Here is a 20114-nt window from a genome sequence, read left to right as displayed (position 1 = left end):
TGTGGATGAATATTCACATCCTGGCTTACATACAAATGATGCAAATTCCACTTTCGGGTGAATATTCGGCATAGTGTTTAATGGTATGTCCATTTGGATTGCCATCCAGGTGTGCATGCCCATCCACATCTACACTCTGTCCCTACCTGGTCATTCATGATGTATCACCAGAACTGCTAGACTGGGGCAAAAGTCCTGCTGCTCAATAGTGGTGGGCAATGAAGCTTCCAGCAAAGCATGGCAAGACAAGGGAGGGCAAGGCGGACATGTTCTCTCCCTGTCACTCTAAACAGAAGTAGATGAGCTCTCAATGGATCAGAACAGGCATGGAAAAGGGCACAAAGGAGCTGGAGGGTAAATATTTTCCATGAACCAGTTTTGTGCCTTCTGAAATAGCAGTTTTCTCACAGAAAACCAATGTGAAATTTTGCCCAAAGTGGGAAGATTAATGCGATTTGTTAAAGTATTTCAGGAATCTGTGATTTTGAGTAAATAGCAACTCGGGGGGGGGGGGGGAGACCACAAACGGAATGCCCATCTAAGACCAATGGCACCTCTTCCCAATATGGCAGCAGCACACAACCAACATGAAATAAATACACATGGCTGGTAGGATTCCAAGAATTGCTTGAGGCATTATCAAGGGGTTGTATAAGTTCCCATGACATTGTTCTCTTGGAACAGCATGCGCTCACCATACCCAAGAACTATTTTGGAATTCCTCTCAGTTTCAAGAATCGTTATCCATGTGGCATGGGGATGAGTCAGGCTGATAAGGAATCATTTTACTTCCAAATCTCTGTCAGTTCTGGGTAACTGGAGAAGCAACTACCTGGTTCACACAACATGCGAAACAACTTTAGCTTAATGAAATCGAGTGAGTGTACAAGCTTCCCAAGAGGAGATCACAATCACTTTACTCCTCCCTGGTCCATTTTGCTGCCAGGCTGCTCTAGGCCAAGCTAAGGTTTGGCTTAGCCTACGTTTGGTTTAGTGTGTCATCCAAAGCAGGCCAATGTCATGTGCATGCAAGCTCACAATCTCTGACAATAAAAAAGCTGTGTTTTCTTAAAGACACAAGCTAAAATGTACTTACCAAAACCATCTCCAAACTAATGCATCAGATTGGGTGGCTTACAGTTTGTTTCAGACAGATTTTCCTTTCCAAGCCGAGGTTGGTATTCAACTAAGTTTTTCTCGAAACAGACACCCTGAAATTAACTTAGACCTGTTCATTAAATCCAACAGGTCTATTCTGAGTAAAACCTACCTAACTACCACCCTAAGTGTGTCAGAAACAAGAGATGAAATTTATAGGGACCACTATTCTTTTAGTCAAGTGATGATGGGAAAGGAAATACAGTGGTACCTCGGGTTACATACCCTTCAGGTTACAGATGCTTCAGGTTACAGACTCCGCTAACCCAGAAATAGTACCTCGGGTTAAGTACTTTGCTTCAGGATGAGGATGGAAATTGTGCTCCGGCGGCGCGGCAGCAGCAGGAGGCCTCATTAGCTAAAGTGATGCTTCAGCTTAAGAACAGTTTCAGGTTAAGAACAGACCTCTGGAACAAATTAAGTTTTTAACCTGAGGTGCCACTGTACCAGGGGTTTATCTAACCACAATATCCCAAATGCTAAATAATTTTAAAGAGCAGACTCCAAACAAATATAGTGATTCCCATTATATTATTGCAATCCTATACACAGTTCCCTGGGAATAAGTTGCCTCAAATAAGCAGGCACAGATTCTCACTGTGGATAATATACTTTTCTTGTTAAACTGTGCTCTGAGGTGAGTGTTAGGTTATACAGCAACGAAAAAGGAGGGGTGCGTGGAAGAAGTAATAAATAGATTTCATTTGGAGTTGAGAGAATATTCTTAGCCATTCAGCAGAATATTCAACAGTGGGGCCCTAAAACAAGTGGATTGTGGCTTTGCAGTATAATTAGTAATTACCTGGGCACCTTTGTGTGAAAAGCATGCCACACCTGCTCCCTGTGCTAGTACCTTTGAAACACAACACCTCTCCAACCAGGACAAGTGCTCCCTTATTTCGTAACCCAAAGGAACAGCCATCTTCTCAGCTGTGAAACCTAAAATAGCAGTGAAGCTGCCTGGCATAATGAGCAAGGTTGGCATACTTTCTAAAGTGTGCCACAACAGGAACTAAAACTCTTGCTTCTGTGTGCCTGGTTACCTAGAAGAAGACAGGAGTGTGCATGCAGATTATTCACCACAGAGGCAGAAAGATGCAGAATGTTTGAGTACAGAACACTGTTTAATCCAGCAAGCAGTGTATGGGGGGAGAAGTGCCATAATTTACGAAACAGCTGTTGTGGAGTAAAGGGATTCTTTTTTAAAAAACAAGATTAGGCATCACAGCATTTCATAATAGGACCAAACTAGGCATAAAGTAGCAAATACATGTCTCTCAGCAAGCTTCAATTTTATTTTAATGCCGTCTCAGGGGCTCTGAATTTGATTGCAGCAGTGACTGGGGTAGAATGGGGGTGGCTGCTTAATCTTCTCTCAGTCGGATGTTTTCCTGATCAAAATGTCGCTCTCCCAAGCTGCCTTTCACCACACCACAGAGTTCTTGTTTTCCTGTTCTCTCCTTGATTCTGCCCATCCCCCTCAGTCTTGGAGTGGAATTGGTTTTATCTCAGTTCAGGCTTGTGGATGCTGACTCACCAGGTGAATATCTAGGTGTCCAGCATCTAGATTAGGCTGGATTGTTTAGGAGCCAGAGCTAATTTGGACAATAGCTTTCCCTTGCATAGCTATAAAAACACCTTAGGGACCAGATAATCTCCAAAACTGCCCACTCCCTTGTGGACCCACAGCTTTTAAGATCAGTCTCACAGGTCCTGCTCTCATGGCCATCTATACATCAGCTCAGGTGGGTGTATATAAGAGACTGGTTTTCTTGGAGGTGACATCAAAATTGTGGAGCGACTTCACAGTGAAGATCCACCAGGTTGACTCTCTGCCATTCATTAGACTAGTCTTCTCCAATGTGGTGCCATTCAGATGTTTTGAGCTACAGCTCCCATCAGCCCAAGCTGCCACAGTGTTGCAGTCCCAAACATCTGAATGGCACCAGGTTAGTGAAGGCTGCTTTAAATGATCCGCTAACTTTTTAGTTTTGTACTGCTGCCTTTTAAGCTGTTTTCACCATTGTCATTTTCACTCTGTGTAATAGATCTAGGCTGCAATCATAAGTCTCTGAAGTCGCCCCCCCATCTCTGCTACGCAAGGCCAGGGCGGAATCATAGAATCACAGGATTGTGGAGTTTGAAGGGACGCCAGAGGGTCATTTAGCCCAACCCCCTGCAATGCAGAAATCTCAGCTAGTTAATACATGTCATCCAACTCTGCTTTAAAACCTCCAAGGAAGGAGAAATCACAACCTCCCAAGGGAGTCCACTGCTCTTACTGGCAAAAAGTTCTTTCTGGTGGTGGCGGGGGGCAGGTAGATTGTTGTGCCAGTGTGGAATGAAAACAGTAATCCTTTGCACACCTACTTGAAAGTAAGCCTTATTGTTTCCAAGGAAATATGCATCAAGCAATGCTACAGAACAGAACTGTTCTTGTTAATATAATGATGCAAGTCGTGAGATATTATATGTAAAAAGAGAATGAGATCTGCTTGCCTACAATTTAAAAGCTGGTTTTATTCCAGTATAAATCCTTTTAGGGCTTTTATTTATTTTGGGCAGATGTATCTTCCACCACTGGAGTCCCTAAATGTCCATTCAGATCTCTAATTTTAGTGCATTCAATGTACAATGAACATTAGATATACAGTCATATCTCGGGCTACAGATGCTTTAGGTTGTGCATTTTTGGGTTACGCACTGCGCCGAACCCAGAAGTACCGGAATGGGTTACTTCTGGGTTTCGGCGCATGCGCAGAAGCACTAAATCACGCTTTGTGCATGCGCAGAAGCACCAAATCGCGACCCGCGCGTGCGCAGACACAGTGCTGCGGGTTGCAAATGCTGTGGGCTGCGAACATGCCTCCCGCACAGATCACGTTCACAACCCAAGCATCCACTGTATCGGTTAAATATACAGGCATATTTAAAGGGAGGCTGCTATTCTCTGCATCTTCAAAGAAACCATACCTTAAGGACTGTATGTACCTTGGGCAAAGGACTGGCTGCTCAACAAATCTCATATGAGGTCAGCAGCATGCTGTGGTTAATAATTTAAGAAAGACTTGTGTGTGTACGTGCATGGTTGTGTGTACATATAGCATGCCTCTATATGTATCTCTGCATGGAGAAGAGAAGCTATCAGTTTCAGGTATTTGACAGTGATGTGTTCCATATTGAAAACAAACCCCAAAGTTTTATCATAGCGAAAAATCCACAATGAACTCACACATAGGAATTACACACAGAGATGAAAAGCCTTTCTGCTAAAGACTCCATAAAGGCTCTAATGGGAAATCTGCAGCAGTATTTTCAGACTGAAACACACTCATCTCCTAGAATTTGAGTGAATTTTAATCTCCTTCCCATAACAGAAACATTAGTATTTCTGAGAATATTTATATAGATTCTAATCAACTGTTTTTCTGCAACTTGGAAACATCGGCTTGTCACTGCATTCAAATCCTTGTTTCACCATCCATTGCAACCACTGTGACAAAATGACAATAGCCAAGCTTGAATATCTAGCAACAAAATATTGGGACTCATTGTTTTGAAAAAGGTATTGAACCATAGTGGAAATTATGCCACATTACTACTTATATGAAGGGCGAGTTTCAAAGCTCACATATAAAACACGGGCAATGAACTATTCATAGACTATTTATTTACAAAGGTGGGTTGAAAATAAAATCACAAGGAAGTCTGTGAAAAATTGCAAAGAAGTGCAAGACTTTCACACATAGTTTGTGAACATCTTCTGCAGAGGAAAAGAGCAACATTTAACAATGACTGTAGCTTTTAATAATAATAATAGGCATTTGTTTTGTTGTCCAAATAAAACAATATTCCAAACAACATTATAGACACAATCCAGCAAGTTAGTTGCAATGGCAAGTCCAGTTAATTTCAGTAAAATGTTACTCAATACAGTTTTGCTGGAATGTGCCTCTGGAGTATCTCCTTTCTCTAGCTCCACAGTCTCAATATGAATCACCAGCAGCGTAGATCAGTTGTCAGTGCCCAGGGCCTGTGGGCATGCACAGGGGTGGGAGACAGCCGCCCAGCCCTCAACACCAATGATGCCAGAGCGACCCCAGCCCCACCAGGGCAAAGCAGGGCTGCGCTGAGCTGCCTGCCTGCCTGGGCAGGGGTAGAGACGTAAAATTTCCAGAAATTTTGAAGCCATGGGGGGAAATAGTTTTTTTCCGGGGGGAAAGGAAATTTTGGAAAAAAGTTCAGTGTGGAGTAGTTTTACAAATTGCGTGAAACACCGTCTATATAAAAGTATTATGCTTGCAGTAAAACAGGTAATGACCCCCCCTTTCCATCAAAAGCAATAAATAAAAAAGCAAGAAACTATCAACATAAATAATAATCAGATTTGCCCCTTAGCACCAACAGCAAATAAAATTAAGGTCCGCCTCAATATTTAAGCTCCATAGAAGGTCTACCCTTTGAGTGGTGCTTTAAAAAAAACAACCGACAGAGGATACAACATATACATGCAGTTTATTCTGTCTCATTTTCTGAACTACTGCTATCATTTTCCATTTCTTCTTCCTCTTCCTCTTTTGTCATTTTTCTCATGGACTTCTAAAAAACGGCTTGGGTGGGGGAAACCTGTCCCCCCCCCCAATTTTCCCACCCCCCCAGGCCTTCCCATCTCTAAATGAGGACAGCCAGGGTAAAGCATAAGGCAATTTTTTTGCATGCCAGGCCCAGAAGGAACCAACATCCAGTTAGTGAATAGTATGTTGCGCTAAGGCTCAAACTCTATTTGAAAGGAAAAGGAGAGAGAGAGAGAGAGATTTAAATTGAATTTGTTATTATATATTATAAACTGCATGATGGTAAGAGAGCTTCGAAACAGTTTACAAAAATATACAACAGAACATTAAAATGATTGATAAAACACAGTTAAAAGCAGGTATTTAAGAGTATTCAAAAGATGATTAAAGTCAGCAGTGGTTAAAAGGAAGTAAATCGCATGCAGCTTCTACGTGTTCAGATGGGCTGGTCCTAACGAAAATGTTTTGAGCAGTTGCCGGAAAGAGTACAGTGAGAACACCTGCCTGGTGTCAGTTGGCAGGGAGCTCTAAAGTGTGGGTGATGGAAGGCCTGGGGGGGTGGAAAAATGGGGGTTCATGTTATTTTCTGTTTTTTCCCAATGCATTTTTTCAGGGGGGAAATGGGGGGGAGTGTGTGGAATATTCAAAGTATATCAAACTATTTTTTTCAATTTTTCTGGGGGGGACCCTGTTTTTTACCCCAATTTTTCCAGTTTTTTCCCAGGCCTTCTCATCTGTAGGCAGGGGGGAGCCCAGTCTGTGGGTGGAGAGGAGGGCTGGGCTGGGCTGGGCTGGGGGTGCCTACATGGGGGCACTTGGTTTTTGCCCCCTCAAATATTGTGCTCACAAGGCCACAGCCCCCTGGTACCCCCCACACTACACCCCTGTAAATCACTATTACTGATTTGTTAAAAAACTAATGATCTTTGTCATTACATATAGTTTAGGTGTGAGTTCTACTGTGTGCATAAAATAAAAAAAAGGAGTGGTTGCAGTTTCAAAATGTTTATGGATGCAGTGTTACTCTTGAAGTCTCATGTGATGTTTGTCCCATTTGTGTTAAAGTTTGTTGCTATTCTAATTTTTGGCCAGTCACCTATACCTTGGCAAACTATTGTAGTCCACTCTACACATGCTGTCTTTAAATAAGCTGTAGCTTGTGTAGAATACGGTAGCTTGCTTAAAAATAAGATCACGTACTGCCATTGTCCCATTGCTTTTTGGCATCAAGTGAGGTTTTTATTTATTTACTGTATTTAAAAAGGCATCTCCTGGCTGCTGAGTCTTTTTAGAATTATTGCTGCTGAGCGGATAGTAAAAAATTCGCTGACATTCAGCATCAACTATTTTTATTCTTATTTCATTAAGTGTTTTCATAATTTGATAAAGTTGCAGTTATGTTTGATGCTCTTAGATTTTTGTTAATTGTGAAAGGTGCTGTTCCTCTTAGCGGTACGTGGTCTTAAAATGCTACAAACAAGCAAATTAAAGCTGGCCCAATCCCTAACGCTGCTAATGATGCATAAACTACGTGTGCCTATATATCTGTTTAGTTTCAAGCAAAAGGTGTTTGAGCTGGCTTAGATGAAATTGCTCCTGCTTAAATAATTGGTAGGCTCAATATCACAAGCTGGAAATGTGTGCTTGGTTATAAGCAAACAAAATGACCTAAATCCCTATCCAACTAAACACTAAACAAGTGGATATAAATTCCACTAAAATCAATAGATCTAAGTCCTGTTGATCAGGTGTTAGAAGCTTTTAATAATTTCATTCATGATATCTTGAACACTAAATCATATCATCTAAAGGTCCCTTTTTCTCCCAGGTTCTCCAAGATTTAATAACACCACTACGTTATTTTCCAGCAGCTCTCAGGATACATCCCAGTAGCAATTTAGTCAATAAGGAGCTGAGAAGGAGCCTTTAATATAGCCATCTAGGATTATGATTTATAACATGCATAATTAAACTGTTGATATTTTTAAGGCAAATGCATACTCCAGTTGCAGCATGATGCCAGCCATTAATCAATTCAAACTGATTGTTTGATTCGTATCATTTCATTTAAGAGTTTTATTTGCTCTCTATGTTAATCTTATTCCTGAGCGGGTTACTCCTTTGTTTATTAAAAATGCTTTAAAATGATTACAGATTTTAAATAATATAATGTACCTAATATAATGTACATAGGACAGCATCTGTATACCAAGTGCCTTACTTGCACTGGCCAAAATGAAATGAAAGGGTTTGCACGTTCAGAAGAATTAGATTATTCCAATCTATGTGCGTTAACAGTTTTTCTATATGTGTACAAGTATTTTCTCATTATGATTCAATTATATCATTTCTACATCCGATGCTTTCAATAGTTAAGAGATCAAAGGGCTGTTTTACTATAATCGCCTTACAACCAGGGCTTTTTTTTTTTCAACCGGAGCTCACCCAAGCACTCAGTTCTGGCACCTCTAATTGCCATTCTAAGAGAATGAGGGAGAAGTTCATGGTGAGCTCTGGCACCTCTTTTTCTAGAAAAATAGCATGGCTCACAACCTCATATACCAAGAATATAACCAATTAAGCTTGACTTTTTATTATTCTTTCCCCTTTTCTCTTAATTAGTGATCTTGTATTTTTATGTGTTCTTCCCTTTTGTTGCTCATATTTTCAATTTCTATTTCGAAATGAAACTTCATGGTGTGACACCTGACTAAGCCATACTCACAGTAGACCCACTGAAATCAATTCTTACTTAAACCCAATGAGTTTACTTTGAGTAGTGTTGGATACCACCCTATGTTTCTAAAAAAGAATTTCACATCTTTTGGATGTTACAAACGTCTGGCACCATATGTATATACAATAAATTCTACCTAGGTGCCTAGTTCTAAGACATTTATTCTGATTTGATATTAAATTCATTTGTATTAGTGAGAATTCCTATAACAACTTATGGGTTTGGGGGTTTATGACAAGTGCTACCAATCTCAGAACTGCTCAATAATATTTAGAGCATTGCTTTATTAACTAAGTGTATTTTAATGAAGTTATTTTGGGCAATAAAATACTGTTCATTGAAAAATGTTATGTATTTATGACAGGGTGGATTGATTTAAATCAAATCAATTAAAAAAACTATTTGAATCACTAGTCAGTAAGACTTGATTTAAATGGTTTTTTTTAATAGAAAGACTCATTCTTGCTGGTATAATCTTAATATTTACAACCAGATGAAGGTTACATTTTTGGAATAATAAATTTTCAGAGTAGTTTTTACAGTTATATCAAAAATTACTGATTTGGTTATACTATTAGAAATACATTGACAGATAATTATGAAATTATTGTGAGGTTTAATAAGTTAACTGTTTATATTTGGACAACTTTTCTGCTGTACTTTATTAGAAGGAGAAAAATAATCATTTCCTTAATAACAATTTAAACAATTTATTTAACTAAAACAATAACATTATAGCATATGTATTCATGTTTGTTAACTGATGTGGTTAAATGATTAAAAAAAAATTTAGACTGAGTTATAGCACACATGAAAAACTTAAAACAAATCCTTATTTCCTGATGAATAGCCTTTGGACTATAATGTAACTTAAATAGAAAACTATCTTTAGAAAGATTTTTCCTCCAAAAGCATTTTATTTAAAAAATCCAATTTAAATTTTAAAAAATCTAATTTAAATTTTAAAAAAATCCAATTCTTTATTTTTTTGAAAATAATTGCATTTTATTCACCCTGATTTATACTTTATATAAAACCATTTTCATAATAATATACAAGTATATATTTTCCTTTCAGCGTTATAACTGAAATGTGTATGAATTCTTCAGTAGTTTATTATTTTTTTAAAAAAAATATTTTGTTTATTTGTATTTAAGGAAAGAATAAGTTTCTCATAATCCAATCCAACCAGATCATTTAACTTATTTAGAAATGTTTTTGAGATTTTATTTTATCTTAATACAACTCTGTTGTGTAACATTTTAAGTAAAATCTAGTTACAATGTTTTTGTTTCCGACCATCACAAAATAAGACACCTTCTTTGCTGCCCCAGGACCTCAAAATACCAACTGGCTCCAGTTTTGATAAAGTGAAGGTGATACCAAGCCTTTGATGAGTTCTAAGCAGAACTAGATTGTAATCCTTTCCTGGTTAAAAAAGGCTCTCAAGTTAACCACACAGATAACAAATGTGTGATTCTTTCAGTACCAGTTCTCTTATGTTTTCTATTCTACAGACCCTTTGGGAAGTAAACAAATCAAAAAGATGAAAGTTCGAGGCCCTTAAAGCGTTACAATGAATCGACATAACCAATCAGAAAACTAGCAAAAAGACCACTCTATTAAGCTACCATTCTCTAAATGGTTTATTAAAGTCTAAGGCATTATAAAAACATTAAGGCATTATAATCTAAGGCATTATAAAAACATTAAACATGTCATCTAATGGCCGTATTTTATTACTATATTCTGCAATGCCGTGGCTGTTACAAGCATTTATCAAAAGCTCATTAGATGTTGCACAAAACAAAAATAGTGGAAACCTAGTGTCATTCTGGGTCTACCAACTATCAAAAACACAGACAAATTAAAACTCTGCCTCGTGAAACATAGTAAATGCAGCCCGACCACTGGGAAAGTCATTCTGGAAAAGGATCAGGGTTTCCAGGCATAATGGTCTCACAAAACTGGGTCCTACTGCTCCTCTCAAAGAAGGTGTATCATTCACCTGTCCCATGCACCTTATTATGAAAAAGGTCACACAAATATTTCATTTCTCAGTCGTGCACCTACATTACTTTCCCATTGGTTGCAATTCATTCTGTGCAAACTAGTCATATGTTACAGTTGCCTAAAGTCACCACTAATACATGAAAAAGTATTTGTGCAAACAAGCCATGCAAGTCAATGGTTGTGTTTGGTTATCACAATAAACACAGAGTATTGGTTATTAAACTGGATTGTTTTAACAGCCATGGGTTCAAAGCCATGTCCTAAACCTGGCTAATCTAAAACCAAAGCAGAAGTTTCTGATCTCCTAGTGGAGTGGGGAAGCTCTTATGGTGTGTGTGTGTGTGTGTGTGTGTGTGTGTAGGTTATTCTCATAACTGTAAACCATGAATTAACATTATGTCAGAATGCAAATAATATCCAGCAGAAATGAAGTTCAACAACCCAGTGCAGATAGTATGAGGGAAAGGAATACTTCATCTAATACAATGCATTTCTGACTCTTTATTCATCACACAATTTACACACATTAGCATTTTCATATACAGATAGGTAGCCGTGTTGGTCTGCCATAGTCAAAACAAAAAAATTCCTTCCAGTAGCACCTTAAAGACCAACTAAGTCAGTTCTTGGTATGAGCTTTCGTGTGCATGCTTCTTCATGTATCTGAAGAAGTGTGCATGCACACGAAAGCTCATACCAAGAACTGACTTAGTTGGTCTTTAAGGTGCTACTGGAAGGAATTTTTTTGTTTTAGCATTTTCATAATTTGTCCACGCTTCTCATATAACTGGCTGCTACGGTAGGACATTCACATTATTGTGAGGCAGAGAGAAAATAGGCAAATAAATCAACTGCAATGACTATGGTAGGGAACACAGGGTTCAGCTCAATTCAGAAGCTTGATAATGGGCATGTTTATTGTTTTTAAAATATTGTACATCCTTCCTCCCTAAGAGCCGTGTACATTAAAAACAATATGAAATAAAGACAAGGTATAGAAAACAGTAAAACTCACAGCAGCTCCCCAAAATTAAGAGGTCTCAAAACCTTTATTAAAATGAAATGTTTTAACTGTCCTATTGAACACAAGCAGTGAAGGAACCATAGAGAGGAATGGGTCAGTGGCTTTGGCTGATAACCAGAAGGTTGGTGGTTTGTGCCCACCAAGGGATGGCTGTGGGAGGAATTTCTGCATCGCAGAGGGTTAGACTAGATGACCCTTGGGGTCTCTTCCAACTCTACAATTCTAGGATTCTATCTCATGAAGAAGTGTTTCAGAGGGCAGGAACCACCACAGAAAATGCCCTTTTGTGCATTGTCATGTGGGGTGGAGCAAAAAATATTTTTGGATGGATTTAGACACAGAATCTGGCTTTTCTGACCCAGTCAAGTATTGGATCACCTCTTGAATACAAAAGTTTATGCAGAACCTCTCATGCATTTTTGTGTTTTTTAAAAAACCTGGATAATTATATGCAAAATTATACATCTATTATACGTATATGTATATCTAGTATATAAAAGAAGCACCATTTTGTCCTATATAAGTACAGTATTAAAACACAAGTATTATTCCGTTATATGCATTGCTGCATGTATCTCTTTTATGTGAGCACTACCATAAGAAACCTGGAATGTATATGCATATAACATTATGCATATAAAATGCTAGAATGTTTCTATTTTTAGCAGGGCTGGTTTTAAAAAAAACTTGCTTGTCACTGAGATCAAGGAGCAAGGCAGGAATTAGGGGGGGAAATAATCTCTCTGGATAAGGTCGACATAAAGATTTTCAGAAAATTCCATCCCTAATTGTTGTCTTAGGAATAGCTGAAGGGACAGTGAGAAAGGCATATTTGGAAGGTCTCGATTCTCAGCAGGATTGTATGGAAGAAGATGGTCTTTCAGATAACCTTGTCCCTAGGGCTTTATTGGTCAACCAGAACTCTGACTTGTGCTGGGAGACAAATGGGCAGCCAATGCAGAATGCAGTTGGGTAACATAAGTACTATATCTCACCTGCATAAGAAACCTGCTGGCAGTATTCTGATCCAACTGTTCAGAATGTTCTGAATGGTCTTGAAAGGTAGCCCTTCAGCATGTTAAAATAATCAAGACAAGATGGCGTGGATCATCACAGCCAAATTTTAAGTTTTCAAAAAAGTATGTGGATGGCGCAGAAATCTTATTCATGGAAAGATGGTTCTAGCCATGTCCAAGATTTGAAAAACCAGGTCTAAGACTCAGTCCAAAATTACCCCAAATAGCATGCCCCTTCAATGCCAATGAACCTCCAAACCAAGATCCTGCCTACTGATCAAAAGAACTAGCTTTGGTTTCTGTTTGTTAGCCCTTATCCAGCCCATCATGGACATCAAACACTGGATTGCCTCTTTGCAATCTTAGATTTCATATTATTCATTGTTGTTGCTTGGGAAGATTGGCTTGAGAATGTGTAGATAACTACGGTAAATCTCAGAGCAGGAGAGACCTTGGTAGAATTCACTCCTTTCCCCTCACTGCCACTCAGAGAAGCAGAATAAGCAGAGATCAATTTTTATAGTTAATGCAGGCTACATAAACTGGGTTGGTTTTTTCCTTGGTGCACCAGGATTTGGCTCTATTTTAAGTACAGTCTGCCAGGGCAGCCAGACAGTAAGTTTATAATATGACAAAATTTCAGTCTTCTCTTACAGGTCCCCATTTCAGCAGTGACTCATGCAGTGGTGGCCTTTCATACTGCAGTACTCTCCAGAGGCACTTCCAATGTACATGTTCTAAAAATACTGCTAGAAAATGAGCAAATATTTGATTCCCCCCCTTTTTTATATTTGGGTCTGAGATGCATGAATGACAGATTCCCGAACCTGTGTGTTTGACCACCCACTCACACAAATGGCAGCTGCTGTGATTTTCTTGTAGTTTCCCCATCCTTGCTAAAGAAAAAAAATGAAGTTCCTAGAGGATCTAGGTCTAAGGGTGTACATTTCCAGAGTTCAGTCTAATTGACCATATACTCAATTAGAAAGGTTACTAATCTAATTCACTGCAAGCAATGAGATTGATCAGCTTCACATACCATTAAGACTTAACTCAATTAAAAAATGTATTTTTGAAGGTGATGGGTCCCTCATCCCTGCTTAGGCCTGTCTAAAAAATCATGCAAGTTGTAAACTGTGTGTATGGTTCCAGTCTCTAGAGAAAACACCAACTAAAATACATCCCCACCCCTAATTCTGTGCTTTAGTTCAACTCTCATATGCAAATACTAAATCAGCACTGGTTCAGTCCAAGGTGAGATGTCTTCCAAAATTTTGTGATGCATGAATTCACTGAACAAAACCAAAATAGACATCTGCAGATGAACAGATTTTCCTAGGATCTGTAAAGTACAGGAGAATTGACATATTGTTAAGATTTCTTGCAGGGAAATAGCCCAGGATCGACTCTCCAGAAGGGGAATTCCTAAGGGGAATATTGACTGTTCCGAGACCTTCCCAGCCAACCCACTTCATTGTACTTTTCTTTAGCAACCTATTTAAGGAAACCAGGAGTCTCTGGATATCATTGTATTGTAACAGCCTGCTCAACTCCTAAATGATTCAACATCTACTTTGGTGCAGACATGCTTGCAATTGCCATCACAATACCACAAAACAGTACATACGCATTATCTCTCACTAAAAAGGCCGTAGAGGGGTAAGTAAAACAGTATGGGGACATACACCATTCCTGGAAAACATAGCCTTGTCAGATGGCAGAAAAGTAGTCACTATTGTTGCGGATGAATCCATGAATCATGGCCCAAGGTGGTGATGGTGTTTAAAGTCATTGTGCTTGCTTCAGATGTTGCAGAGGAGGTGCATCTTCATATGACCAGAGCAGGTTTTCATTTCCCACTCACCCATTCATTCATTCATTCCATTCAAAAATCATGAAGTTTGATGGCATGATTGTGACTTGGGCCACTGTATGCCCAAGTGAAGGCAATTTTGTGATCGGCAAAATCATTCTTTACAAGGAATAAAGATGGTGAACTAAAACCAAAACAAAACCCACTGCTTTGTTTTACCGTATTTTTAAATAACAAGTTTGATATTTAAAAGTCTTGCTGATTTCAAGGCAACGTTAAACTCCTGCTGAAATCTCTCTCGCTGAAATCAAGTCTGGCAAGGTTGGGCCTATGGCATATAAAACGTGGTTCAAACCCGAATTGAGCGACACATTTCCAAACCTGAAGAATTTTCAATGCCAAATTTCCAGCTGAAGCGGAGATTCTGAAAAACAAGCTTTCACCTATTATGCCAGCGCCTCTTTGTGAGATAGATGCTGAAGTATTGCATCAGGCCGCTTGGCTAAAATGAAGAGACACCAGTACAGCTCGCCGCTCGCATTCAGCCGAAGAAAGGAAAGCGGCGCGGGCGAAGACAGGCCTCTCCTCGGTGCGAGTCTGGCCCTTCTGCGCAGGAGCGAGCGGAGGCCTGTTGCACGCCAGCGGCGGGCTTGTTTGCCCGGCCCGAAGTGGAGCCGGGCAGGAAGCAGAAAGTGCCTGCAGATGCTGCCCCCACTTCAAAGGGCGCCAGGAGCCCCCGCTTCCCAGCCCCCCAAGCTGAGGACAATGGAAGCCGCTGGGCGCCCCGCTGCACGCAGGGCCGCTGCCTATCTGCATGACAAAGGGGGCACGCTTGTAAATTTGCCCTGGGCTTGAGGGAGGCGCTCGCAGGCCCTTTCATGAACCAGCTCCTGGTCCCGGCCGCCTTTGAACTGGGCAGCGCCGCGGGGTCTTTCCCCGACATGTTCATTTGCGTTTCCCTGGGGAGAGACTTCCACTTTCCCACCCGGCAGCAAGCCCAGCCCTTTAAAATCCCGACCCCGCGCAGAGTTCAAGAGTTCAGCGCCCGCACGAAGCCGGCTGCTGGAGAGCTCCCGGGTGGGCGCGAACACGCGAGGGGGACGGAAAGCTCCTGTCGAGGGGAGGCCCGGCTTCCCGGCAAAGCAATATAGGCAACGAGGGGGAATTGTGGACTTGGCGGGAAAGCTCGCTCGCGCCCTTTTCCCCTCATAGAAACGCAGGGAAGAGATTTAAAAATCCATTCGTTTCAGCGGCTCTACTCGGAGTACGGCTAAAGCTGGATGAGAACCACAGTCCGTCACGTTCCAGCGTTGGGTTAGCACTTGGACGGCCAGGGTCCAGATCCTTGCTCAGCCGTGAAACTTACTGGGTGGCGCTCAGCCTAACTTACCTCGCAGGGTTGTAGCGAGGATGAAACTGGATGGAAGAGAACCAGCCAAGTATGTCACCTTGAGCTTCTTGGAGAAAAGTGGCATATATAAATGACATACATAGGTACATGTGGTGCATTGCTTGACCACGCCACATACATAATTCCCACCTGTAAAAAAAAAGTACCCCAGAATTTATAATTTTACATCCCATTTTTTCGCTGTGAGTCAAGTTGGATTTGTGACATTTTGAAACACCAAATCATGTTTTAAAAGGAAACTGAGACACAAGCATGCAGTGAGCAGAATGTCAGATTTGGACAGCGGAGATCAAATACCCAGCCATGAGGTTTGCTCTGGGACCTACCACACACAGCTGTTGGTGAGGATAGTTAAATTATTATGTAATCTCTTGTCAACAGGTATCTATATTCTTGTCCGTTCCCCACCTTTTTTCACTTTTAATTCCTTTTAACACTGAATGCAAGTTTGCATTTAATTGTACATTTTGTAATTCTGCAGAAGTTCTATTTATTTTGATAAATTACACAGTTACAAATCTTTGTTTGCCCAATCATCAGCAGAAAGGTTAAAACGATAGGCTACTCCTATGATAGCTGTCATGTGGACATAAACACTATAAAGAGATGACCTGTCCTCCACCTCACCCATACAAGTACGGCCTCTGTAAAACTACATACTATGTGAAATCAGTTCATTTGATTGCAAACCATGCTTCACGTTTCTTTAAAAATACTCCCAGTGTAACTCTGTTTGATCTTGACTACTCACATAAGTCCAATTTAGTTCAATAGAGCTTATTTCTAGGTAAGTGATGAAGAGTTGCTGCTTTAACAGCATTAGAAGAACACTTTGCACATGATGAAATGCATTCTGGTCTGTGAAAGCTTTATGTCACAATAAATGTGTTAGTTATACCCAATTTATTGTCACATAAGCAATCACACTTCAAAAAGAGCCACTGAACTCTTTATTATTTTAACTTCTTATGGTGATATTAAGTAGCTGATTCTTGTACAACACCTATTTTTCACAGAAAACCACATACTTCTACCCACAATCCTACCCTACCCTACAGATCCATCATTCTCACATACTCTTGCCTTAATTAAGAACATATAAATAACACTCAGTGGTTTCATACTTGCACTCACTAAAATGGATTAGAGTACAAACACAAGAATTGAAAGGTGGGAATCTACTTTTTTACCACTCTGATTATGAATAAAACAATATGATTACAGACAGTATTAAAGAGTAACTAATCTGTGTTAAGTGATCTTGACTATGTGCAGATGCCTATGTATGCACTCACCACACACACATATGTACAGAATCTCCACAAAAACAAAGCATATCTCAGATCCAGTGGAACTCTCCTTTCATACATAGGTGTAAGCCATCCTTGCAAAACATCGAATTCTTCCATACAATCATACAAAAATATCTTTCCATTCTTCTTTGCATACTAAACCATCACATAAAGCAAATCCATCACCCAGTTTAGTAGTTCCATATTATTTGTCAACAGATCAGCCCAAACCCAAATGAGTGATCCTACAGTTTCTCATTTAAAGAAGAGATGGTGGTCATCAAGACTGTGGCCATGCCCATGTCCTATAATGATCCAAAATTTGATTAGACACCATGTGGAATATTGATTTTTCCGGACAAATACATGAGTGCATCTTTGAGGCTGTGCTTAAGCAGAGCCACTTCGCATCTTATGTGAAACAATTGTTTATATTTTAAAAGGTATATGTAGCAGAAAATTGGAACATGGACACTTTTTTGTCAGTGTACACAGACTGCAATTCAAGATAAACTTACTAGAAGTGAGTGTTATTGAACATAGTGGAACATTCTTATAATACTGCATTGCTAGCAAGTATATACTAAAAACAAAGTGTGATGTGCCCCACAAACAAGAGAGCTCATAAGCACAGCAGCTCCTTGATTAATTAAATTAACACAAGCCCCCGCAAATGGGGAGTACTTTCCCCAAGATGCCACCTTTATTATTTCTTATTTTAAAACAGAAACACATAAGATGACCCTTGAAATGTAAAATAATGTTGACAAAGTAAGAAGATTGCCCACCCCCTTGCTAGTTTAATAATAAATGGGTAACTAACACATCCAAATACGTATATTAACCCCTTCCCCACAATTGGACCTTTTTCAAGGGTCTACCAAAATAAAACAAAAATTATTTCCAGGTTACCAAAATATTTGCAATCAAAATATTTGCAATCAACATATTGCAATTTCCAGGTTACCAAACTATTTGCAATCAACATAGATTGCTTTATCCACCAGAGTTGTCTCTCAGCATAATATTTACCTGCAGAGGCTGTCAGTAATCTAGACTGAGAAAATGTCAGTTTACTACAGGCTTACTAGATGAGAGAAAAATTAACTTGTGACTCAGTGCTAGAATCTGAGTGAAGTGTTTGACAATGATACTGAAAGTCGACAGTTAAAGGTAGCTATTTGAAAGTTCTAGCCATCCATTTTATAGCAAACACATACATACACAGCCATCAGCACAAACCATAAACTACATGTTATTAATGTTACATACTATCTTCATCCCATCTTATGTTCTTAGAAATCCTCCACTGCACCCACTCCTCAGACCTATAACCTTTATAATTTTGGCTATAACGTTTAGAGAAAAAGAAGTCATACTTCCAGGTAAATCTCTTTAGTCATAATCAATGTGATTAACATATAGTATGGATCATACACACACTAGCTAAGATCCACATTTAAGTGCCCTTAACTCTGTGCTGAGTTGTGACCATTGTCTTGGATATATGAAGCAAACTCGTATTGAGGCCATTTGTCCATCTGCCCCAGGATTGCCTACTCTGACTGGCAGAGGCTCCCACTAGGTGCCACTTCTTTTGGCCAGAGATGCTAGGGATTGAACCTGGCACCTTTTGCATGCAAAGCACCAAGTTATAGACTCTTTCACCAATCACACCTCACTGACGGACAAATCTACATGTACGGTATGAAGGTTACACATGCCAACCGCATATATTTTGCAGGTTTAACTGCTAAGTGTAGAGTCTGAAATGGCCCTGGGTTTGCAGCCAACCTCTCAAGCACCCTTTCATGTTAAAATGCCGCTTGACCACAAACTCTTGTGTCTACAAGTTGATGGGCGAAAGATAATGAAGAGTAAACCTTATAAAGTTGACAGCTCAGTCCTACTAACCAGCAACGGAAACTAGTGTGGGGCTTGCTGAGCGAAATAGGAAAGGCAGAGAAACAGCAGAAGTTGGTCTCCTGCGTGACCTAAGCGAGCCCTCTCCCCAAGAGCAAGGAGGAGGACAGAAACGGAGACGGTTCCTTACCATTGCCGCTGTTGGTGGGGACGGGGCGCCTCATCCACTCATAAGGCGTGCGCCTTTGCGCATTTGGCGAGAGCTGGGGCAGCGAGCTGCTCATAGGCGGAGGCAGCAGTCCAGAGCCCGGTGGCTGAATTGGATTGAAATCAGGGGGGCTGTATCCGAGCTGCCCCGAGTTGGCGACAGAAGAAGGGGCTCCTGCCCCATAGGAGTGCCAGTCCTCTTTGGTGGGGGTGTAGGGAGAGCCCCAGGCGCCCGCGGGTTGCCCATGGTGAGGATCGCTGTTAATCCCCGGCACGTGGTGGTAGCTGGCAAACTCCGAGTACTGAGGGGGCACCGGCACGTAATTCTGAGGGCTGAGGTTCAGGCTGGGGTGCCTGACCGGGTTGGGGTACATGTTGGTGGCGTCCTTATCCAACAGGTATCCCACATACATCATCCCCAAGTGGCCCTGCGCGCATAATGTGTGCGCCCTGTGCCACAGCCGCCTCTTCCCAGGCCTGCCCTTGCCGATCACTCGCAGCTTCTTCCTGATTAGCTGCTCACCTGAACTTCTTGGTCAGTGGTGTGGTTTGGTTTTTTTTTTCTTTTCCTCCCTTCACTTCCCCACTTTGCAAAGGCACCTCCCTGAGGAAAGGCTTTTTATTGGGCCAAGCTCCCGGAGCATTTGCATTGAAAGGCAGGTTTGCATTTCAAAGTGCAGGAATCAAAGGGAAGCCACTGGGTACAAATTACTCAGCAGATAGAAATGACGGGGTGGGGGAGAGGAAGGGCCCCGACAGAGGAGGTTATGCTCAGGAAGGCCTGAGAAGTTCCCAGAGAATACAAAGAAATCCAGGCACAAAAGGGGTCATCAGGTAAAGGGCCCAGGAAGAAAACGGGGAGGGGTAAGGGAGAGGTGGTATTTCCATGGGTTTTCCCAGGCAGTGGGCAGGTAGTCGGTGTCATTTACAGTAGTTACAAGACCGGCAACCTGGCATCTCCACCACTTGGAGCACCTGATTAAAAAGAGACTTACAAAAAATGGAA

At 40.6% G+C, this 20114-nt stretch overlaps 1 protein-coding gene across 1 annotated transcript in view; it reads right to left on the bottom strand.

Annotated features, from left to right (window-relative positions):
* CDX1 (caudal type homeobox 1) overlaps positions 1-19672 on the bottom strand; it is a 29691-nt gene extending 10019 nt beyond the window's left edge. Inside the window, exon 1 of the mRNA XM_081851482.1 lies at positions 19092-19672. Within this exon, the coding sequence (XP_081707608.1) occupies positions 19092-19524 (433 nt within the window). The 5' untranslated portion in view covers positions 19525-19672. The remainder of the gene's footprint in view (positions 1-19091) is intronic.
* Between the last annotated feature and the right edge of the window lie 442 nt (positions 19673-20114).

This window comes from Podarcis erhardii (genome assembly GCF_964252035.2).
Source record: "Podarcis erhardii genome assembly, chromosome: 2".
Lineage (NCBI taxonomy): Eukaryota > Metazoa > Chordata > Lepidosauria > Squamata > Lacertidae > Podarcis > Podarcis erhardii.
Note: the sequence above shows the minus strand (reverse complement) of the source record. Positions and strands in the feature narration are given on the sequence as shown.